Here is a 24,114-nt window from a genome sequence, read left to right as displayed (position 1 = left end):
ATAGCTGGATGCCCTGGTTAGCATGGTAGTCTCTGATGTGCTTTCCTCATCTAGAGCATCCGCGGGGTACCCTGAGGCCTCTTGCTTTCCTTTTAAGAATGTGTTAATGTAGCCTACAAAGATTGAATCGCTCTGTTCCTCAGAATACTACACTTCAAAAATGTTAGCCACGTATTGCCCTCACGTCAGTGTATGATGATGGGCGCACCAAAGAACGGCAGCAGACACCTTGAATACAGTTTAAAGAAATGTTATATTGAGGGTGCATGTTCTCTACCTTACACTCTTCTCCTGCTGTTCTTCTTCTGCGAAACTTTACTAATGTCCAAACTAAACAACAATACCAAAATAACCATGCGGTCACATTCACCAACGGGTTATCTTGTTAGGCTAATGCTAATAACGACCCTATCAACAGTTTTCTACCAAACAACGACTTACAATCTATTACTAGTCTTAGCTAACAAGCGTAACAGTGTGAACAATGTGTGCCTTTAAAATCGAAATCTCACCTTGAATACAGTTTAAACAAATGTTTTATTGAGGGTGCCTGTTCTTTACGTTACACTCTTCTCTTGCTGTTCTTCTTCTGCAAAACTTTACAAGGAAGCGTGAAAACCATACACAGACAACCCCCCTAGTGGTGAGATGGCGACACCTGTTGGCCGTTTTAACTATAACACACATTACAATAATATACATATACGTAGTTCGTCAAAAATCCATTTATCTCACACACGCGATATCTATCTTCTAAAGCCTTTTCTAAATGTAGAGGTCTAGGTGCCGGTCAAAGCTCTGTCTTCCTCATGGTGCATGCTTGGACCATTCTGATGGTTGGTAAACACTAATTTCCTGTGACAAGTTCTGCAAGGCAGGATTGGCAGATTTCGAGGAGAGTGCACAGTGACACACTAATTTCAAACCGTCAATCTTGGCATAACCATCTACAACATATTGCCCAAAGTCTTTTCTCACCCCGATTCAAGGGCACTCAAGGCATGCATAATGGTAGATGGTAGTTGTCTGTTGAGAGGAGGAACTGTGCATGAAAGGAGACTTTCATGCAGGCTGAAGCTGTTGTAGTGCAACTGAAAGGATCAACGCCTGTCTCAGAGATGTATTCGTTGCAAAAATTTGAGCACGCAGTTGCTAGCATTTTGGTTCTTGCCATAAAGAATGGCCTCATTTTTTAAATCAAGCGCTTTGCTTGCTTTGGTTTCCTACCAAACATCAAATTCTCGTCTTTTGTTTTCTGACATTCGGTCTATGCCATATTTTTCTTTGGGTGGGTAGGGACCTATGTAGTTTAAGATCTCCACTGAGCTGAATAGGTGTGGAAAGTAACCTTTGCGTAGACCTTCTTCTAGGAGTCTGAGTTCTGCGATAAAACCCATGCTTTAGGCAGTTGCGCCAAACGCATGATTAAGAATGAGTGAGTCAATGTATTTCTGACCAAAGCTCTCATCCTCAAACGGCAGCACCTTGCTACATTGCATGATTAATTTAGGCGTTCTTCCCTGATTGACGAGGTATCTGAATAAAAGATAACCGTCAAACCCTTTGGAATTGTGAGCGAGAAAGACATGGTCTTTGTAATTCCTTGTTCTGAAATGACAGAAAAAGGTTCCTACACATTCTAGACCCCAGGAACTCCATTTTACACCTCCTAAAGTCTCTCTACTAACGTAAAAGGGAATGAGATAGATGATGGTCTTCATATATCTCCTTTTCACCGCACACAGTACATGTTTTAGCCTCACATTTGTGTTTTGAGTCTCCTGAGATAATGGGCTTGTAGTACACCCTTTTGCACTTTTTACTAATGTCGCAAGCGCTAATCCACTCATTGGCTACCTGGTGAAAATTGGGTGTTTTGTGTGTAGTCATGCAGAACGGGGAACAACAGAATTTATTACAATCACAACACAAGACCAGTTTTTCAATCTGTTTTGTGCATTCTGCTGTAGAACATACAAAACAATGGCCGGTGCATTGATGGCTTACGGAGCTTGAGTAACCTGTGTAAGACATATTTTGCACCCAAGAACTCCTGCAAATTGATTATACCGTGGTAGTGGCTTCGGAAAAAGAAGAGAAGTTTTTGGGTGTGTCCCCTCGAATGGTGAAGCTCGTTTAGAAGGAAGAAACAATTATCAACAGCCAGCTAGCTAATGGTTAAAACATTGTCACCTATCTTAATAGCCAACATTCTTCATGTGTGCAATTAACTATAAGTATATTAAGAAGTTCAGAAACAATAAAAAAAAAGGCGAAATAGGGCACTCTTGCAATCAAAACTTGGAGAAGGACCGTGTGCTGAGGATACATACTTTTAACGTTAGTATGTTGTGACCATCAAAGTATAGGTCAGGTCAACTGTTTTCTCTACTCAAATAGAAAAACAAGTTGCAGGCAGGGGCGGAGCTAGATGTTGTAAACATTCAGGGCTCAGACCAGACCAAAGGGGGTCAGATGCACCCTCCCATGGGGATTCTTTTTCCAATCTACCGAAGCTATATGCACTATTTTTTTAAGCCAGTTCATTACAGAATGCCTAGAAACTGGCAACATGATAGTTGTCAGTTCTAGTCTGTAACTCCTGACAACTGAAATTGGAGAGACAGGGAGATCCTCCTTGTGGCACTGGCACCTCAGTGGCACTTCAGCGGCAAGCGTCAGTCAGGTGCCACAACTGTGGCAAGCGAGCGGCACTAGTTCGGCACCCGTCAATAAGCTGCCGAGCTGAGCGGGTGGAGCCACGTTTCCTGAAACACCCATTGTTGTCACGATAGGATTTTGATTAAACTATATTACGAACTGTATTGCATCAAACAATAAACAGATTAATCGAAAAGTTGATTATTGCTGTGTACATGGATAAATTAATATTAAATCGCATGTAGTCAACTATTGTTGCTAGCATACGTTTATTTATTTATATGTATTTATTTTTCTTCTAATGTTACCCTGGTATGTGCTTGCACCATAGACTAACAGTTGACTTGCATACGGTAATTCTATTGCCTTGACTTTTATTTTGACATTTTTTTACTTCCGGACTACCTGTCTTACTTTGCGTCGCTCTTCAAAAGAAAAAAACAAATAATCCATAAAACAGACTATCAAAACGTACACGAACCAGGGGGGCACACTCCTCTGACGCCTCGTGGCACTGCCCGACTAGTAGTGGCAATCGTCTGACGCCTAGTGGCACCCGGCTGACGCCTGGTGGCACTACTCTGACAACTGTTGGCACTGGCAGCTTGTGGCACATGACACCTATATATAAGCAGAAGAAGAGTGAAAATATTACTCTTTTTTTTTTTTAATTATTCGAACATTTAGGCATAACCACTTATTCTGTAGATGCTTGGAAGTCACGAAAAAGTGAAAAACAAACAAAAAAGAGTGAAAAACGTATTAGTTATTGATTATTGCAGCTGATAATCTTTGACTAATAAGGCCTAATAATCAGTAAAGATTGTATTTTTATTTCAAAATGGTCTAAATCATGACGTTGATGGCAGAATATTTCAATAAAGTAAAAGTTGAACATGGTTGCTCACAGGCATACCGTTATAAGCCAGCTACATAGATTGATTTATTCGGACATTTCCCATCCGATTTCAATGGGTGCTGTTTATCATGGGTTTATGATCTACGTGTTAGAAAACAAGTTTTTTCTCCAGTTAATTAGAATCTTCTATGATGATAAAACTGATTTATGGCAGCTGACCTATCGTAACAACAACGGGTGTTCTCAGCTCGGCAGCTTATTGACGGGTGCCGAACGAATGTCGCTCGCTTGCCACAGTTGTGGCACCTGACTGACGCTTGCCGCTGAAGTGCCACTGAGTAGTCACTGAGGTGCCACAGTCCTGACGCCTGACTTGACGCTTGCCACAAACTAGCCACTGCGGTGTCAGTGCCAGAAGGAGGATCTCGGCCTTGCACGAAAATTGTCTGATGTTACTATTTCTAAGTTGCATAACAATAGTAGGGTAGGAATTTAGCATATTTTTGCTATGCTATTTTGCGTATTTACCCAGTAATATAACTTTTGGTCCCTTCATTTGGCGGCCCAAAGATGAAAGTTTTGGGCTTTTGAGAAAACATACAGTGCTGGAGCTTCAGAAGTCTACATTTACAGTAAAGAAAAATGTAAAACAAGCATACACCTTTGCCAGAGCACAATACAATACAACTACTTACGACTTGGCATACTCAAGCAGCAGTTACATTCCTCTCCACTAGATGTCACAAACAATAACCCATGGTCGTTGGTTCAGGATTATATTTTGAAGATCCAGACCGGAATAACCGGTTTTTCGTTAGCTAGGAAGATTTTACTGGTTTGTGGCTACGAGAGGCATATATCAAACAAACTCAACAATATAGACTGATTAAAATGGCTGGAACGGCTTCAGTAGCTGGGGAAGTGTTCGTCGATGCTTTGCCATATTTTGACCAAGGTTACGATGCAGCAGGTGTGAGAGAAGCGGTGAGTAAACAGGGAGCTAACATTAGCTAGCCGCAGCGTGTTTGCTAACTAATGTAACCATGCTTAACCGAGACGGACACGGCACACTATACCTTTTTAATGGGACACTGGGCAGTTCGAAACTAACGTTACAGCATTTAGTTTGTCCACATGCTTGTGTTTAGCATGCTCATTGGTTAAATTACATATTCTGCTGACGTTAGGTAACATTAAAGTTAGTTTCTATTTAACGTTAGCGTTAGCTTTGCTTCCTGCTAGCCTGTGTAGCATTAGTCAGAGGAAGCCACATCCCGCTTAGAAAATGAAAGGAACAAATCAGGTTAGACCATAAGTTAGTAGTTCAGGGTCTTTATTAGCAGGAATGGCATGCGAGGGCTAGGCTGTATCAATGTTAAGTTTTTCCTACTTTCCCTCTTAATATGTTATCAGCTTCTTTCTATTTGTACCATATTACCACAGCACAACAACGAAACAAAGTCACCAAACTAGCTATATTTTTTACACAGGGCCCAATGGAACACACGGTGAACGTTTGTCCTTCGGGGGCCCATTTTGCCTGGTTGTTTACTCAGCTTTGCACTGGCTCGTTAATGTTAATCCAAGTAAGATGCAGTGTATATGGGTTCAGTTTAGGAGCCAGTCCTCCTCACACAGTTGGGAGAACAGAAAGACCATTTTCACAGCAGACATTTGCAAACAACTTGTCATAGAAGGTAAAGCACGGCTGTGATTAATAACAGTAATGATGGTACTGTTCAAATGTAATGTTTCTTGTAGGGTCTGCTGTAAAAAGGTCTTCTCTCCCCCCACGTGGCACCTTAGTTTATACCTCTAACCTCTGTTGACAATATGCTGATGAGCAACTATTAATAATGTCCAGATGTGCGCCTTAAATGTACACATTGTGACGCTATTGTACATGTTATTCCCAGAATTCAGTCAACATTTTTTGCTGTAAAAACACAAAATAGACATCAGAAAGAGAACCAGCTATATGAGCCACGCTGACTTTAGACTAGATCCCAGTCATGGAAAGGTAATTTTGTATGATAATTCCACAAGAATGAGCCTTCAGTGTCTGTGATGCTCTGTTGTGGAGTATAGTCTATCTTCCTTTTGATTCCCTTAATACAGAATGATTCAGTTTAATTTGGTTTGTGATTTGGCCCTTTTTTTAGCTTGGACACATCTGTCTGTCAGATGTGATTCCATCTGAGAATCTGAAAACTATTTTGCAACGGAATATTTCCACATTGTATAAACCTGTATCATTTATTGTGGTCCACGTGAGCTATGAGAAATGATGCTCGCTTTTGTTTTTTCAGTCCACAATAAAAACACCTTTACCGGTTGATTTTTATATATTTTTTCATTGTATAAAGTGTATTTCTTGTCAGATGCAGTGCTTTTAAAACCCTGAATAATCTTTTGTCCTCTAGGCTGCAGCGTTGGTGGAGGAGGAGACCAGAAGATACCGACCTACAAAGAACTACCTGAGTTACTTGCAAACACCTGACTTCTCTACTTTTGAGGTGACAAACTCCTCAGACCTCTGAAACCCTTTTCACATCTCAACCGGTGTAACAGAAATAACCGCTCATTTCTTCTCACCCATTAGACAGAAATCATGAGGAATGAATTTGAGCGGCTGGCGGCTCGGCAGCCCATGGATCTCCTGAGCATGAAGAGGTAAACCTTCACACACTGCAGGAGTCTGTGTTTACACTTAAAGCAGCAGAACACCTGAATCAATGGCTTGCATGTCTCTATGGGCACCTAATACTGTACATACACAGTCATTGAAAAATACTGCTGCGTCCAACAGTCTGATAAAGTTATACTTTTGCTCATTTGCCTCAGGTAAGAGTATACACGTATAAATTAAAATACATTGGTGAGTGAAGTACTTTTCAGTGGTGGATATTTAAGCTTTTCTAGTTCATTAGCTTTCAGCGTTCATTAGTTCATGAGCTTTTGCCTTGAAGTCAAACTGCTTTTTGAAAAGTAAACTTAATCCTGTAACAAATTCAGTTAATGGAAACAGGCCAAGAAGTTACAAAATGTGCCACAGGGCATTTGTGCTGCCACTAGGCAAACGGCAGGGTGAGGTAAGTGAGTTAATAAAGCTGAGACATGCCACAAAACTGTAACATCACACTAATAAACTGAATTAAAGCTGCAACCTATTTTCATTATTGATTAATCCAACAATTATTTCTTCGAGTTATCATTGGGTACAAATTGTCAATGAATAGCAAGAAATAAAGTGCTCAAGTCTTCAAATGTCTTGTTTTTTTTCCCCCCAACCAACAGTCCAAAAGCCAAAGATATTCAGTTTAATATCATAGCAGACGACAAAAAACAGAATCACATTTCTGAAGATCAAACCTGTGAATTTTGCCTCTTTTTCGCTATTACTTCTAAATATTAACAAATAATCAAAATAGTTGTCAAATCATTTTCCGATTATTGACGAATGGATAATTTCACTAATTGTTTCAGCTCTAAGCTAATTGTGTTTTTGTGTGGAGGGAATTCAAATGTGAACTCTTTGAACAAAGCCCTTACTGCTTTAATAATATTAGATGTTAAATCATGTGGAGTTTCATGTCAGTGCTCATTTCTAAAAACCCAAACTGTAATGGATAATGCCAACAATTGTTAGTGTCAGCTGCAATTATAACTCCACTTCACTGTTTTAAAATGGTAGCATGGGTGTATTTAGGGCCCGAGCACCGACGTAGTCGGAGCGGAGGACCTATTGTTATTCTAATGTTTTTTATTATTATTATCGTACCAGTTTCATCGCAAAAAGGTGCTTGGGATACTGGGAATCTTTTGAAATTTGGCACAAAATTCAATCGTGGTGAAAATTCCAGTATTATTGGGGTGTCCAGCTGCGGCATGACATTTTGGCTCGATAGCGCCTCCTACAGAGTAGCCCCAACTTTGGGTTTCACCTAGCTGTATGAAATTTGGTAGGTATATGGAACGTGATGGGACGTACAAAAAAGTCAAAAGGAGGTATATCCTAAACCAAACAGGAAGTTGGCCATTTTGAATTTTATGACGTTTTTGGACCGTTTCAAGGCGCCGTACTTTAACAAACTCCTCCTAGAGATTAAACCCGATTGCCTTCAGATTTGGTCAGTATGCTCTTGAGACCTTGGCAGTGAAACGATACTCAAAGATCAAAAAGTTATCGAACTATGTGTCCGTGGCGTGGCGGCAAAAAAACACCATTCGCCATGAAACAGGAAGTTGTTGTAACTCGGCTGTACATTGCCTAATCTGCTCCAAATTTCTCAGATGTCATAACATCCTGACCCTGAACACATGTATATGACAATTTAGAATCATAGTAATAGCGCCACCTAGTGGCAACTGGAAGTTGTACGTTTTGTACTTTGACATCCTGCTCCTCACAGATTATTCCGATCCCTCTAAAGTTTTGTCAGAAAAGCCTTAAGATGTTGATAATGCTTCATTGTGAAGATTGTAAGAAGTTGTCAAAGCGTGGCGACGTGGCGGCTCGGCGAATTTCGATCCTTCGCCATGAACGAATAAACTGATGTAACTCGACTCTGCATCATCAGATCTTTACCAGATTTCACATGTTTGATTAAACTCCAGGCCTGAAGACATCTGCAAGCCAATTTTGAATCATAGTCATAGCGCCACCTACTGGCAACAGTAAGTTAAAGTCTTTATACTTTGGCTTGTTTCTCTTAGTTGGAAAATCAGATCAACATCAAATTAGTTCCACACAAATGTAAGAAGTTCATAATGCCAGTTCTCTAAGCTTTTGATGTTTCGTCGAACGCCGTTGCCGTGGTAACGCAGTCTTCGCCGTGAAAAACGATGGTCATTTGGAGAGGTTAAAAAAGCTCGAAACACAAGCAAACTTGACACACAGATCACAAGGCCAAAATGTAGTTCTATAACATGATTTTATTCAATCAGTGTTAAATCGGCTCAATAGCGCCCCCTACAAAATTTCGACGAAGCAGCCCTCGCAGTACGTTTCACATAGATTAACGAAATTTGGTAGGCACATGTATCACATGTGGACTTAAATAAAAGTCTCTTGGGGCCATGCCCTAAACCCAACCGGAAGTCAGCCATTTTGATTTTAGTCTGAATTTCTAGTGTCGTTTTTTCAATTTCCAGGCGCTCTACTTTAACGAACTCCTCCCAGGGAACTAATCAGATCAACTTAGAATTTAGTCAGAACAATCTAAAGACCTTTGTGATTAAAAGTTACTCAAAGCTTGTTGTTTCGTGAAATGCCGTTGCCGTGGCAATGCATTCCTCGCCATGAAAAACAAAGGTGTTTTTGAGGGGCTAAAAATACTCAAAACAAAATCAAACTTGTCACACACATTTAAAATCCTGAATGTAGTTATCTGATGTGATTTTAATGCTTCAGAGTGGCAACTCGGCTCGATAGCGCCCCCTACAATATTTCGACGATGCAGCCCTCGCAGTACGTTTCACCTAGATGTATGAAATTAAGTAAGCAGGTGTATCACATGTAGACTTAAAAACAAGTCTTAGGGGTCCATGCTCTAAACCCAACCGGAAGTCAGCCAATTTGAATTTTGTATGAATTTCTTGTGGTTTTATTTCCTTTTCCAGGTGCTGCACTACGAACTCCTCCTAGGGAAATAATCCGATCAGCTTAGAATTTGGTCAGAACAACCTAAAGACCTTAACGATTGAAAGTTACTAAAAGCTTGATGTTTCATCGGATAACATGGACTTGGTGTCGCGGCAATTTTACATGATTCGCCATCATCCATCCAGCTTTTGTAACTCAACCTTACTTTGTCAAAACTGCCCCAAACTTGACATGCTTGATTGCTGTCGTGATTTTAGGACTTCTGCATGCCAATATTAACTCATAGTCATAGCGCCACCTACTGGCAACCACGGACGTAAACAGAATTCTATAATAACAGCGGCCCAAACAGGGTTTGTGGGCACACCATGAGAAAAAGACTTCTCTGATCTAAATATGTGCAAACTAAGATGCTTGGAGAACAAAAGTTAATCAACAGTGTTTTTCAAACCATGTCAATGGGCATTTGTATAAATGATCTGTCTAGAGCTTCTACATGAGAATCAGGTTAAATGTTACAATGAATGCTTCACACTACAATCTAAAGTTACAGAAGAGCTTAAAATGAAAACAGTGTCAAATTAAAGTGTTCAAGTAAAAACAAATGACACTGCTGTTCTGTTAACTTTCATGTAAGTCCAAATACAATCAGTAGGACACTGCAGGGAGTTGAACTCCATCCCAGTAACCTGACAGTCTGTTATGTTACAAATACTGAAGCACATTCACACGTTCATTTTCTTAATGATCTTAACAGGCTTACATTTATGATTGTATCGGAGGTACACTCAAAACATTTGAGGCTTAAGACCTGGCAACATGGTCTTGCTATGCTGCTGGTCGACGCAGGAAATATCATCTAACTTGTGCATGCAGTGTATGATGGTCACAGAAATGCATTGCCGCATCAACCAGAGTCCTGCCAGTACCCTCGACGTGTGTGACGTTGCGAGGGCCCGATCAATGCTGCTTGCAGCTTTAATTTTATTTGTGCTTCTGTTTCTGTGGAGGTATGAGCTGCCGGCACCCTCGTCGGGACAGAAGAACGACATCACAGCGTGGCAGGAGTGTGTGAACAACTCGATGGCCCAGCTGGAGCACCAGGCCGTCCGCATCGAGAACCTGGAGCTCATGTCGCAGTATGGAACCAACGCATGGAAAGTCTACAACAAGTACGTGACGGCAGCCGTTTCTCACATATTCAGACATTAACTGCGTGCACAATTAGTCTAAAGACTGCTAACATGTTACCTTCTTATCCTCCGTCAGTAACTTAGCCTTCATGATTGAGATGGCTCAAAAGGAACTACAGAAATTCAGGTGAGCATTTCACTGGAACGTCTGTGGTGAATCAAAGTGTCGTCAAACAAGTTTTCACACATTTACTAATTCCATTTTTCCTTTTTTGCCAAACAGGAAGCAAATTCAGGATTTAAACTGGCAGCGTAAGAATGATCAGTTAGCAGGTGGAGCCAAACTGAGAGAGCTGGAGTCAAAGTATGTTGCTTAAAATAGTTTTTATCACTGTACACGGGAATGTGTCGGCAAGATTCCCCTCCGTTGTAACATCTGTGTCTGTCCCTCAACAGCTGGGTGTCTCTGGTCAGTAAGAACTTTGAGATCGAGCGAGCCATCGTCCAGCTGGAGAACGAAGTAACTCAGCTCAGACAACAGCAGGGGGACGAGAACAAGGAGAATATACGCCAGGACTTCTAGATGTCACCCTTGCAGCACTGATCTACAAACTGGTGATCCCTCAATCAGAAAGATGTTGTCTTGTTTCATCAACTGACTGCACCAAGAAGCAACCTGGGGAGGGAAAGTTACCTGTGTGGAGGAGATTTAAAGTGAAACGGCTCATGTTCAACTGCACCATCAAATAACTTTGACGTTCAGAATGAGCGGTCCAGAAACTTCAGTGATGACGCACATCTTCAGCCACTAATTCTACAGGGAAATGTGGTATAATGCAGCTTTTTAACTTTACCTTTATTTCTTTTTTCAAAGGTAAAATATGTTTAAAGCGAGACTATGTACAGTTTTCAACAAGATAAGTCATCTTACAAATGGAGAGTTGAATTAATATGCAATAAATTACATCTTTGCTTAACCAGTAGATTTTGGTGATTAATGTTAGCAAAATAGAAATGATTATGTTATTGACACTTCTAAGTTGGTTTATTGGCTTTAAGATAATTTTCTTCCTGTGCTAGTTATACTAGCATTTAACGTTATTCCATAAATGCCACAAGAAAATTTACATAATCTCGCTTTAAAATGTAGTTCATACCAACATGTAGGTTTCAGTCTTCGAGGCTGTCTAGAATCAAGTGTACATAGTTTGTCAAGTCTGTCGGAAGACCAAATTATCTCTGTGAGCCTCGCCTTGACTTCACATAATTTTTTTTAAGATGTTTTAATAAAATTAACATTTCTTGTAGTCTCTAGTGTGGATTGGACTTTTTTCACATCAGAAAATCATATAAAATTTGTATACTTTTCAGTTAGTAATTCGTTGTGTCCTGTGTTGGAGGAAACGGTGCATAGTTACATTATCTCACTTCAGGTTAATAGCAGGCCACCTCGAGGTGTCACTCAGAAAAAAGAAATTGGTGAGGAGGATTTCTACAAATTTGGTGAGGGAATGTTTTCACATCAGCAACGACACTAAATTCTACTCTACCTTTATGCAACAGGACAGTGTGTTTACTGCATGAAGGTACGCTATATTCTCACTCTCCATCTGGGTCAACGGACATTAACTTCAGGCTCTAGTTTGTCAGAAATCACAGCTTTGCTCAGGTAAAAATTCTGAAACCCCCTTTTTTCAAATTTAAATTTTCCAAGAACCGAAGGCCCAATTACCTGTTAGAAAAACGGTACTACTGAACATTACATTGCGTGCTAAATCATCAGCGTGCACAACAGGAGGAGCTATCTGACACTCATTGCTGGTGCGAGTATTCCCCGATGAGGCTTTTTTTCATCTACCTTGGTTTAATAATTACATACAAACTGTTTGGCCACTCCAGACTAAGTCAATTAGAATAACAGGCAAATACTTGATTACATATTAACTGATCACACTAGAGAAACATTCAATGTGTACTCTGTAAAACAACGACTTTCGTGGAAGTAATTTTGAAAGTAAATTTGCCATGTTTGTTTTGTAGGCCTCTTGCTAAAATGTGCTTTATGTCTGTTAATGTCCAGTTTTGTAAGCTTATTTTCTCCAACACCAAAGGAAATTAATAAAAAATAAAAATGAATAACTTCACTAACATCTTTAACCTGTTAAGCCTGACGGACCTGTTTTCAGAAATTGAGTTTGACTAATGTACCTCTAATTTAAAAAACACAAAAACAGTAAATCATCATTTATTGCCACATTCCTCACACAGTGTGCATAACAATCATTAATCGCACATCATCCTCTGCAAAGCCCAGCTGCACCAGATTGCCTGCGTGGTTGTCGTGTGAAGCCAGATGTCCGGCATAGAAGGAGAAAGGTAGACCAGATCTGAGGAGCTTCTACCAACACTGAAGGTCATGCCCATTCCTTCGCTGTCTTTTACAACTCACACACATCTCTCATACACAAGTTTGCAGGCACCGTTATACCATTTGCAAAGAAACTATAGGGTTCTCTTTAGGAAAAGTCATCCACTGTGATCGAATGAGATTTGACTATGTGCAAAAACAGCCCCAGCCACCGGTAGCTAGAGTAGCGGTATGTCATTTTGGCCATGCTCCGGTCTATATGCTGAGAGTGTTGAGAGCTGGTACTAAAGTGACATCCTCTGGTAGGTTCTGGTTCTGGTCCGGACTTCCTTTACTCTGGAGAAACTTCTGCCGATGCCTGTCCTCCTGACGCTTCTTCTTCTCCTGCTGCTGCTGCTCTTTCCTCTGCTTGTTAGATACCTGAGAGTGAGATGTTTTTTATTTCAGTAATTTCCCCGTAATTGAGGAGCGTTTTGACCAGGGCAGCAACCTCTGGGTCTGAAATGTGAAGCCAATGCAGAAGTGCCTTAAACTTATTTCTAATGGCCAGCAGGAGGCCACTCCTCTGGTCGCAAAAAGAAGTCTGCTTATATAGACGTCTAAGAGAAAATGACTCTACTTCTCACTTGATTTATTACCTCAGTAAACATTGTAAACATGTCTTTATGGTCTCAACTGCTAGTGTCAAGTCTTCTTCAATACAGCATGATTTCATTTAGTAAACTAGAAAATTTCGCAAGAAATTTTGACAGTGTGGCTTCTACTGCCCGAAGACATCGCAATATATACATAAACGCTGATGTTACCGGCAGTATCGTTGAGGTTCGATTGAGATAATGCTTCTCTCTTTTCTGCATTTTAGATTCATACTCTTGAAAAAGTTAAACCAAGTTAAAGCTGACGCTTTTATTTTGAAAACTTACCGGATGCTCTATCCCTTATCGGTGTCTGACTTCCTGCCTGGGTCGATCTGCTCTGTGTTAATTGACGCGATAAACCCGAGCCTTGGGCTCTCGCGCACCCTTCATTGAGGCAGAGTAGTGTTTGCCTCCCCTTAATGTCAGATCAGCAACACTAAATATGTTCTACACAGACGTGAAACACAGTACCTATTATATGGAAAGGACATATAATAAAAGTGTCTACAAATATTACAGTGTGTGCAGGAATGAGACAGCAAAAGGCACGCGCTCAACCCAGTTAGTGAGGGATTCACAGTCTGAGGTGAGGAACAGCTGGTCACTGCCTCACCTCACTGTCTCCTCTTTGTTTAAACAGGACATGCGCTAATTCAGAGATTTGGATTATAAAAATGTTTGGAATAATACAGAAATTACATTTATAGCGCAGATCAATAGAGAAATATTAATATGTATTTTATTTTAGGATTATTTGTTTTTTACATTTCATCATCACACCCTGACCGCACGTCCCTGCGTAGAGCTCTGGGTGAACACAGACGGCTACAGTTTGTACTTCCTGATTCAACAACAACAACAGGACGTCAGTGATGACAGGAGGAACATCGCGCCAACCGCGTCACTTCAAACGCATCGCTTCAAACGCATCGCCCCAAACGCGTCGCCTCAAACGCGTCGCCCCAAACGCGTCACCCCAAACGCCCCAAACGCGACGCCCCAAACGCGTCGCTCCAAACGCCCCAAACGCGTCGCTCCAAATGCCTCAAACCCGTCGCTTCAAACGCGTCGCTCCAAACGCCCCAAACGCGTCGCTCCAAACGCCTCAAACCCGTCGCTTCAAACGCGTCGCTCCAAACGCCTCAAACGCGTCGCTCCAAACGCGTCGCCTCAAACGCGTCGCCTCAAACGCATCGCCCCAAACGCGCATCGCCCTCAAACGTATTTGTGAATCCGGCCAGGCAGGGGAGTCTCAAAAAACCCACCAACAAATGTGAAGAGATCCACAAACAAATCCACACAAATCCACAAACAAATAGAAAACATCCACACACAAATATATACAAATGCAGAAATATATTTGTTCTGCGTGCATTTGTGAGTCACATTTATTTGTAAATCCTTCTGTGTAGAGACAGACAGACAGACAGAGAGAGAGAGAGAGCGCGTGCGTGCCTGTCACTGGTTGCCATGGTGACGACGCAGGGCCTGGAGAGTCTGTGAGTCTGTTTGTTTATAAACATCAGTAATTAGCTGAATTAAGAACACCTGTGAGCTTGGCAGACTTTTCATGAGAAAACACTGGAAAACACCTGTCAAACAAATGCACTTTATACCAAAACCATGAGTCCAATCAATAAAATAAGTGCACCGTGAGAGAGATAAGACTCTGCCGAACGCCCTGGTATGTTTTTTATGTTCATAGTTTTATAAATGTGAGCGCCAGCGCAAGTTACAAAACTGGTACCGTCTGCTTTCTTTGACAAATTTCTTTTCTGATTTAACATGGGGCCCAATGGAGCAGTCGGTTGGAGTTGATGTCGCTCCACGGCTGTTTGAGCCAAATGTGTAAGTCCGTTGGATTCCATAGACACTTTGTTGCGACCAGCACAACATTTCCAAGCTTTTTGGCCAAAAATGGTGTATAAAGAGTAAAAATTGTGGGAATGGGAGCAATTTGTTTGGAAAAATCACAGAACATTTTCCTGCTCTGCTTCACTCTGACCGTGATGTCATCACTCTAGCACTTAACGAGCTGCGCAATACACACCCATTATAAAATCTCAAACAGACCCAAAGTTTTGCTGAAACTAAATCGGTGACTTCATGAAAACTATGCTAGCTAGCAAAATGTCCATTTGGCTCAATAACGTCCATCATTTTGTCTACATTTTAAACTTTGAATCATGTTTCTACGTTAAAGTATGGCTGGTCAATATGGGTCCAAAGTTAAGTGTTTTTTTTGCTTTCTTCACGCCGAAATCCCATTCAAGTCAATGGGCCGATTTTTCATCGTAGATCGCGATTTTCGGGGAAACCGCTGGACGAATTTCTTATAAAAGTCATAGCTCACGATTCCCGATCAAGCCGCACATGTTGAATTACTTTTTGAGCAGGTGTTGGCAACGCTGTGGGACTAGTTTCGCGGCAAACTCTGATGTGGAAGATGGAGAATAAGAATAACTAGAAAATGCATTTCCTGCTGAAAATGCGTTGGAATGCTGAAAGCTGAAAGCTGAAATGAATTGCAAAAACATTGCTGAAAATACAGAAATGAGAGAGTACCTGTCTGAAAAATGTTGAAGCCCGAAAGCATTTAAACTGCACTGCTGAAAACCCTTCTAGTTGAAACGTCTAACTATAGTGTCTGCAGCTGAAAGTATGAGAAAGAAGAAGGCTTTGAAAGTTGAAGTTTAACAGGATTTGAAGATTTCCTCCATAGATATCTTATTCAAAACAAATTGCAAAAAGCTTAATAATTCAAAAATGTAAAGATTATAAATATGAAAAGTCATATCACCCTCTCCTGAAAGAGCTGAACATTTTGATATTCGAATGGTTTCTGTGGCTTAAAAAATGTCAGCAGTAGTGATATTTGTAGAAGTTGTAGTAGAAGTATTATTAGTAGTAGAAGTATTAGTAATTCAAAGAAGTAGTAGAAGTAGTCGTAGTAATAGCTGTAGCAGTGGTTGTTGTATTTAATATAACAGTAGTAGTAGTAGAAGAAGTAGTAATATTAGTAATAGTAATGGCAGTATTTGAAGTAGCAGTAATAGCAGTAGTATAAATACTAGTAGCATTCATACTAATAGCTGTAGTAGTATTAGTACTGGTAGTAGTATGAATAGCAGCAGTAGTAGTAGTAGTAGTAGCAGTTGTAGTATAAGTAATAGTAGTACTGGTCGTATTAGCAGTAGTGGTAGTAATAATAGCAGTAGTAGTAATGGTAATAGTTGCAACAGCAAAAGTTGTAGTAGAAGTAGTATTAGTAGCAGTAGTAGTAATACTAGAAATATTTGCAGCAGTAGTAGTAGTTGTCGTAGTATTAGTAAGAACATTAATTATTTCAACAAAAAAAGCCTCATTTTGAGCTTAATGTTTAAATACAGTTAATCCATGGGGCTTTTATTTTGAAAGGGTGGGGCTGGGTGGGTTAGACAGGAGGAGAGGAGACTGAATCATAATGTTAGATAAACACAAACAGGTTATTAAATGACAGGCTTCATCAAAAGCATTTCAGTTGGAATTCATTCGGTGGGGCTTGTACTTTAAAATGGTGTGTGTGTGTGTGTGTGTGTGTGTGTGTGTGAGTGTGTGGGGGGGTCCTCTAAAAGTCTCTAATACCTGAATGACTGTATAAGAGATACACACGCAGAGAGAGAGAAACACACAGAGAGATAGAGAGACACACAGAGAGAGAGAGAGATACACACGCAGAGAGAGAGAGACACACAGAGAGAGAAAGAGAGAGGCTTGTGTCTGTGAGTCTGTGTGTTTATAAACATCAGTAATTAGCTCAAGCACGAACACCTGTGAGCCTGCTGCCTTTTCATGAGAAAAAAACTGGAAAACACCTGTCAAACAAAACCCCCAAAACACCATAACCATAGCCCCTATTGCTCCAAAATTAATACTCGAGACGGAGGATGACTTGAAGAACAGATCATGCGAAAATTGTGTCTGTAGTGTAAAAAAAAGTGGCTTCAATGGCGATTTAGAAATGGGGTACGGTTGTCTGTGCAAGACTTTTTTGAAGTACGTTTTAACATTGGGGTCTATGGAGGAGAAAGTTGGTTTTCCTCTCAAGTAAAGGCTTTTGTGCCAAATGTGTAAATCTGTGAGATTCTATAGTCATATGTCTACGACAAGGACAAGATTAGCTACGTTTACATCCAAAAATTATGCATGTAGAGTGAAAATTGAGGAGTCAGTCGCAAAAGACAAATATTTTTTTCACACAAATCTCAGGCTTCTCTTCACTCTAGCGATGACATCACGCACTCTAAGCTGCGCAATACACACTCATTATAAAAGCAGAAAAGGACTGAAAAACACATAAAAGCAAAATTGCTACAGCTCAAAAAATATAAAAGATATCAAAATGATTATAACATACAATCATTGATCAGGGTTTTCTCAACATTTGAAAGTTTAAATGGTGTCTGTAGCTGAAAGTATGAGGAAGTAGAATGATCTGAAAGTTGAACAAGTTTAAGAGGATTTGAAAAGTTTCTCCATAGACATCCCATTCAAAAAAAAATTGCAAAATGCTTAATAATTAAAAAAGTTGAAAGATTAGAAACATAAAAAGACATAGCACCCCTCTCCTGAAAAAGCTGAACATTTTCATATTTGAACGGTTTCTGTAGCTTAAGAAATGTGGACGTTATTAAGTGCCAAAATACGTACGGAAGAAATAGTTGAAGAATAAAGATTCGAAGAACAATACTTGGAATGCTGAATCAGCATTCCAACAATAAGCCCGCAGGATTACAGTCAGTGTGCTTTGGCACAGGCAGTATTACTGCCTTGTGCCACAAAGCCACACTGAATAAGCCCGCAGGATTACAGTCAGTGTGCTTTGGCACAGCCTTGTGCCACAAAGCCACACTGAATAATAAGCCCGCAGGATTACAGTCAGTGTGCTTTGGCACAGGCAGTATTACTGCCTTGTGCCACAAAGCCACACTGAATAATAATAATAAACCCGCAGGATTACAGTCAGTGTGCTTTGGCACAGGCAGTATTACTGCCTTGTGCCACAAAGCCACACTGAATAAGCCCGCAGGATTACAGTCAGTGTGCTTTGGTACAGGCAGTATTACTGCCTTGTGCCACAAAGCCACACTGAATTATGATCCCATTTAAAGTAAAATAGACAATGTTTAAGTGTTTTCAATTCATGAAAGGTAATTGTAACCTTTTTGGGTGAGGTCAAGTATTTGTTTCACTACATTGTAAATGACAAACATGCTGTTTCATGTCAGTTTGTGAGTGAGAAAAACATTCCAGTGAAATTTAAAATAAAAATGGATTTGGATTGCAATTAATACAGCTAGACAGGCTGTGTGATAAGCGAGTATACCTTTGGTTTTTGTACGTTGCTGCCTTCTGCTGGCTGTCTGTGCTCACTGCAGTCTGTGGCTGAAGCTCGGCAGTCTGAGCAGGATCCTGAGGCACTCTGGCCCTGGCAGGACTGGCACAGCACGGAGCCGACGAGCCATTCCGCGTTGATGGTCGCCGCACTCAGCTGGAGCAGGTTCTCCTCATCACCTGAGGAAGAAAGCACATACATGAATACAACCAGTCAGTGTGATCTGCTCAATCCCGGTCACGTAAAGCAACTAAGTCTACTGAATGACATTTTTATGGGATCAATAGAAAACGTAGCTGAATAGACAAGATTGAATGCATGATGGTTATGAAGACTGTAAAAAAGTCCCTCTTAGTCACTCATAGTAGTTTTGTTATGCCCTGACAGGCTAATTCTTCCGGGAGCAAATTAATCAAGTGGAGCTTCGGACCGTGGATTCCTCGATTCCTGATGGAGCTCAGGATCACGTTGTCCTCCTCTGAGGCTGTGGGAGACGGGTTTTTCCATCTGTCCCTCTGGCCGTCCCCAAACGCACGCTGGTGGCCTTGTGATTTCTGAAGACTCTGGGAACAGCAACAGCGAGAAACACTAAATCAGTAAAGGTTGCTTCAATAGGTGCAAACATGACATGATGCACTTTTGAAATTTAAAGAGGTAGACCTGGAGTATACTTAATTGGGGATGTTTTCCCAAATGCTTATCCATTGAATGCCCAACATACCTCTATGCGGAGCTGAGCAGGACTCTCAGAGTTGTCTCCAGTCCGCCTCACGCTGTCATAATGATCTCCATAGCGGTAAGCGATGTGCAGCTCTCTGCATGCCTCCTTCTCTACGCCATTTATCTGCAATGAGTACAGCACATATAAACTAGGTGGCATCCCAAAAGTGAGTTAGAATTAGACTGCATCATCAATTACGTGACATCATTTGAAAGTCTTTGCCTCGGTCCATACCTCCCACAGTGGTGTGTTAAGCTGATGAATGACCACTTTCACCTGTTGATTGCGAGCAAAAGCCACAATAGCATCGTTTCCAGCAAATGTACCGGGCTGAGAGAGGTTGGACACTGGGTGGAAGGAAACAAAAACAATTACAAGATCACAAGATAATCTTACCCTGTCATCATTTCTTCTTGAACTTTCTATGGTTCCATCACAGCAGATATGCTCCTAAAACACTGTCAATATACTGAACTGTCATTTAACTTCTTTTTTTAAATATTTCTAAATAGATTATATAAATAGTGTACATTCATTTCATTGTAATGAAATAAAACATTTTAACTAGTTAAATCAGTAAAGAATAAAATTTCTGATTGAATGAATGAAGTCAAGACAGATGCAAATAGCAGTGATAACCCCCAGGTTGGAAAGCACTGACATGCAGCGTTTTTCACTCCATTGCAAACAGAACAGAATCACCACTGTATTGTTGCTGGTCAACATTGTCCCACATGGAAATCTATGGACTTCCCTTGTACAGTGTAATATGACAGAATAGTTAATTGTGAATGAGGCATTAGTGAAAGTCTTCTATCTGATAACAGAATTTTGTTTTATTTACTTTGTTGATTTACTCAATGGGTGATTTTCTTACAGTGCTGTGCAAAGGGAACGTCGTCCTCAACAAAGGGTTCGAAGTCCTGTCGATGGGACATCATATACTGGACAGTCTCCTGCCGAAGCCGCAGGTGACCCCGAGACTGACCCTCTAACTGGTCGCCTAGAGCTCTGAACAGGCAGTTCCTGCAAGAAACAAAGACTGGTGTGTCCACACATGACTGCCTAATAGTTAAGTGACTCAGTCTCAAGGTTCTTGGCCAGCGTGAATGTTATGTTGTGTTTAAGTAAAAGGCTTGTATTCCACTTGTGCATTAGCTGGCAAGTTTTTGGGTGTTGGAGCAAACAATGACTTAAGTTCTGAAGATCACAAGGCTCCCAAACCTTCTGCCCAGTAGTAAGCATGACTGATAGATAAGACTGTATAGTAAATCAATTAAACTCCCATCTGTTCAATAAGCGTTCCCTGGTGGTTTTCATATTGTAAATGACACAATACTGCCATTATCGTCAGTTGGGGAAGACAAATCACGTTTCAACAAAGTGAAATTTGCCTCTACTATGCAGCCACCATGCAACTACGAATACTTTGCAGTTTAATTTACTGTACATTGTTATTGATTGTGGGCTGGGCAATTGTAGGCACAGAGGTTGAAGACATTATGTTCCTCATGATGAGACTGCTGTCTCCAGCTTGAAGCACTCTGTACATAGTAAAATTAAGGAGACACGTGTTGCAGCATCAGTGATAGTGGTGGACAACACAGAGGGAAACAAAGCACAGATAGAGCCCACAATGTTGTTTTTTTCGCTCTTACCCATCTCCGGGGACTTCTCTCAGCTTGAGCCCCAGGGCCTGGAGCTGATTGGAGAAACTGACAAACTCTGCTCCTTCGTCGCCATCCTGAGGCCGGTTCTTGCGGTCCTTTACAATGGCCCTGCGTGCCGCCCGTTCATCCCTCTTGCGCTCCAGTTCACTCTTTTTGTTGCTCCGTACAGGTTTTGGCGTCTGCTTCCTAGACATGTTGGCTATAGTCGTTTCTGCAGGCCTACAACACCAAAATATGTCTTCTTATAGGAATGACCTGGCGCCTGCATCAACCACTGCCAAACATCTGGAGCCAATTTAGAAAAACACAGAAACAGGGGTTGGGGGGGTGATGTTTTCAGAATATTTAAAGAGATGTGTTGTTTTCTTAAAACATCACAATATACCAAGTTTGTCATTTCAGCCAGTTAGTCTGTGAAGCTGTAGTTTGAAAGAGATAAAGATTCAGTCATAATCTTTCCCTGATGTAGAAGACCTTATTACAAACTCCATCAGGAGCTCTGACACTTTAATGCTGGGATTCTTCCACTTTTCACATGGACAGCTTGTACTATATATTGTTATCTGATTCTCTGGTGCATACTGAAACATTCTAAATGTTATTTATTCAGCAACAATTTGTTGCAGTGTAATCTCTGCTTGGTTCACAATTGCTAATTGATGAAAAGCATATTGTCTGAGTAACATGATAGCTTAGTGAAGGGGTTTTGGTGCAAGTTAGATGTTTAACAAATTAAAGACTACATGTAAGATAAATGGGGAAAAAGTAATGTATCAGATTCTTTCACACTTGAGGGATGATGTTTTTTTTTATATCAAATGTGATAAGGCCGAAACTGAAACAATATTAGCGTTTAATTACGTTGACTGTATTGTCACATTATTACTGAAGCTACGTTAGATAACAATAAGACGAGTTTCGTTATATAGCTAGCAAACGTTAACTAGTTAATAGTATTGTTGATAACTAGCACTAAGTGACGTTACTTGGGGTATCATCGCTGTCAGGTTAGCTAACAAGAAGTCGACAGCTAGCAGTTTGCTAGCTAGCATACAACGGCTGGATATTAGTTAACGTTACATAACAACTCCTATCTCCCCGCTGGTAGCACTCACTATATAGTAATAAACAAATGTAAAACTTAACAGTTAATAGATTTACCTTCAACAAGCTGCGTTCTACAAAAATATGACTATGTTTCGTTTTCGGGTTTTTTTGGCTCAGGAGATGAATGTAGTGAGTGTAGTGACCGTTTTTGTTTACAACTTAGGTTCCGCATACGTAATCCACGTACGTCAAAAATGTACGGAAGCGGAAATGGGCCAAACTAAAGACGTCTGCATCTACTAACTACACCAAATAAATATTAATACAGACGTCTTGACAAGTTTTAAAGAAGGCTTTGAAAGAATTATACGTGGATTAGTACCAGTATGTACCATATATCTGTCTATCTGTCTATCTATCTATCTATCTATCTATTTGTCTGTGTATCTATCTATCTATCTATCTATCTATCTATCTATCTATCTATCTATCTAATAGTTGTTACAAGTCGAAAACTCTGAGTCATCATATATTGCAGACTGTGACTCAGGACAAAGTAGGAGGTTCAGTTACGATTTTGAAAAAGATGTTGCTTCTGAAAATCCCTCCACACTTGGCTCTCTTCAACTCTTAGAAAATCTGCTCACCACCAACTCTTTCTGATGACTCCACACAGTTGGTGAAAATAATGTGGGGGAGGAGTGGGCTGAGAAGCAATAAACAGGATATTTGCTATGTAAAAAGACCAGCACTGAGACAAAAAAAATAGCCTCAAGACATACAATTGCATCAGAAAACAGAAGGAAACAGTAAGACTATACTACTTCCTAAACCTGAAAAATAAAAATAAAATACATATACATATGCAGATGTCAGTTGGTGTGTAGAGCTTAGCGAGTGATGGCATTGTGTGTTAACAGATGTAATGGCCTGAAGGCTAGCCATGCATTTGTACATTTGCAGCAATCAGCGTCAGTCACCTGAGTGGAACCGTGGAGCGTTTAGCCAAGCGTGGACAACATAGAATTTTTACTGTGGGCCTTATGTCGTACCATTATGTCAACTGATTTCACAATGTTATATTTATGACTGATGTTCTTTTCTGGAGACACTTACAAATCTTTGACAGCTTCACTGACTTGCTTATTTTATACATTGCTTACAGTTGTGTCAAACAGTTTCTTCCTAGCTGAGCTCTTCCAGAGTAGCACAGTTGTTTTTCGCTTGAAACCAAATACAATATTTTCAGTTTTTAGTAAATGTTGGGATTTTAATGCAGGAGATGGTCCACGGGAGGTAGACAATATTACTGTGGGTACACTTAACATTTTCTGACACACTGCTAGTGGCATCTGCATGCAGATAGTGAACAGCAATGTATCTTTCCAGAAACAGGGTCATTTGATTCCAGAGGTTCTTGACATATTAATCATTTTCCTGTTTTTAAAGTATGCATGTTCCGTCACATTTATCTGAGCTTTATTTGTTGTCTCATGTCGTTTCAACAATTGGTGGACCACTTTTGTATTTGTGATTGTTTTGGTATTAAGTCTTTTTTATAATGTTTACAATACCCCCATTCTACCTCCTGTAGATTTTAATTAGAGTCTACTACACTGGTGCCCAGCTTGACTGTGTTTCTTCACTGGGGGAGGTCGAAGGGAAGTAACACTGTGTGCCTGAAGATAGCAGGTGTTTTCTGTACCAGCAAAGAGCGTTTTCTAAAGAATATAAGATTGTTTATAGATTATTTTGTCACAATGTTTTCACTTTAGTACAAAAAGCATGTAAAACGTTTTTACAACAATTCAGAAAATGCATTCCACTACAGCAGCTGGTAAAAGCAAGCGGCTGTGTGATCACTGACCATGGTGCTGAAACAATGTTCAACACTGGTCATTGTAGTGGTTACACAGATGAACAAAACCATTTGTCTGTCAACACATTGTTTACTGAGGCTAATTGGTTGGTTGGTTGGTCTAATTGATGCATTTTGGTGGTTCAAAGAAATAATATATTCCGTAAAGAAGTTTAGAAT

At 40.4% G+C, this 24,114-nt stretch overlaps 2 protein-coding genes across 3 annotated transcripts; one reads left to right on the top strand and one right to left on the bottom strand.

Moving 5' to 3' along the window:
- The first annotated feature begins 4,323 nt into the window (after positions 1 to 4,323).
- On the top strand, positions 4,324 to 11,565 carry bcas2 (BCAS2 pre-mRNA processing factor). Its single transcript, XM_068732846.1, has 7 exons — positions 4,324 to 4,504; positions 5,944 to 6,036; positions 6,123 to 6,193; positions 10,136 to 10,297; positions 10,395 to 10,445; positions 10,542 to 10,622; positions 10,715 to 11,565. Exons 1-7 carry the CDS (start codon positions 4,412 to 4,414, stop codon positions 10,839 to 10,841), a joined length of 678 nt encoding a protein of 225 aa, XP_068588947.1. The 5' UTR covers positions 4,324 to 4,411; the 3' UTR covers positions 10,842 to 11,565.
- A 922-nt stretch (positions 11,566 to 12,487) lies between these two features.
- Positions 12,488 to 22,281, bottom strand: otud3 (OTU deubiquitinase 3). 2 transcript variants are annotated; one of them, XM_068732844.1, is made up of 8 exons: positions 22,191 to 22,281; positions 21,018 to 21,314; positions 20,237 to 20,385; positions 19,594 to 19,706; positions 19,360 to 19,482; positions 19,069 to 19,201; positions 18,630 to 18,817; positions 12,488 to 13,046 (listed from the first exon to the last, which is right to left on the bottom strand). In XM_068732844.1, exons 2-8 carry the CDS (start codon positions 21,221 to 21,223, stop codon positions 12,882 to 12,884), a joined length of 1,077 nt encoding a protein of 358 aa, XP_068588945.1. In that variant the 5' UTR covers positions 21,224 to 21,314; positions 22,191 to 22,281; the 3' UTR covers positions 12,488 to 12,881. The 2 variants fall into 2 exon arrangements, with proteins under 2 accessions (XP_068588945.1, XP_068588946.1); XM_068732845.1 differs by having other exon boundaries at positions 21,018 to 21,248.
- Between the last annotated feature and the right edge of the window lie 1,833 nt (positions 22,282 to 24,114).

Source organism: Cebidichthys violaceus, unplaced genomic scaffold (assembly GCF_023349555.1).
Source record: "Cebidichthys violaceus isolate CVI_PGR_0920_01 unplaced genomic scaffold, fCebVio1.0.p SCAF_6, whole genome shotgun sequence".
Classification (NCBI taxonomy): domain Eukaryota; kingdom Metazoa; phylum Chordata; class Actinopteri; order Perciformes; family Stichaeidae; genus Cebidichthys; species Cebidichthys violaceus.
This window is presented reverse-complemented; position numbering and strand designations above follow the sequence as displayed.

Bases quoted from the DNA above. Each gene is read 5' to 3' on its own strand.
- otud3 (XM_068732844.1), bottom strand. From the start codon at position 21,223: ATGTCTAGGAAGCAGACGCCAAAACCTGTACGGAGCAACAAAAAGAGT. The intron at 19,707-20,236 runs GTAAGAAAATCA...CCTTCCACCCAG, and splicing joins CGTTCCCTTTGCACAGCACT to TGTCCAACCTCTCTCAGCCC. The intron at 19,202-19,359 runs GTATGTTGGGCA...TGCTGTTCCCAG, and splicing joins CTGCTCAGCTCCGCATAGAG to AGTCTTCAGAAATCACAAGG.
- bcas2 (XM_068732846.1), top strand. From the start codon at position 4,412: ATGGCTGGAACGGCTTCAGTAGCTGGGGAAGTGTTCGTCGATGCTTTG. The intron at 6,037-6,122 runs GTGACAAACTCC...CTCACCCATTAG, and splicing joins CTGACTTCTCTACTTTTGAG to ACAGAAATCATGAGGAATGA. The intron at 6,194-10,135 runs GTAAACCTTCAC...GTTTCTGTGGAG, and splicing joins GATCTCCTGAGCATGAAGAG to GTATGAGCTGCCGGCACCCT.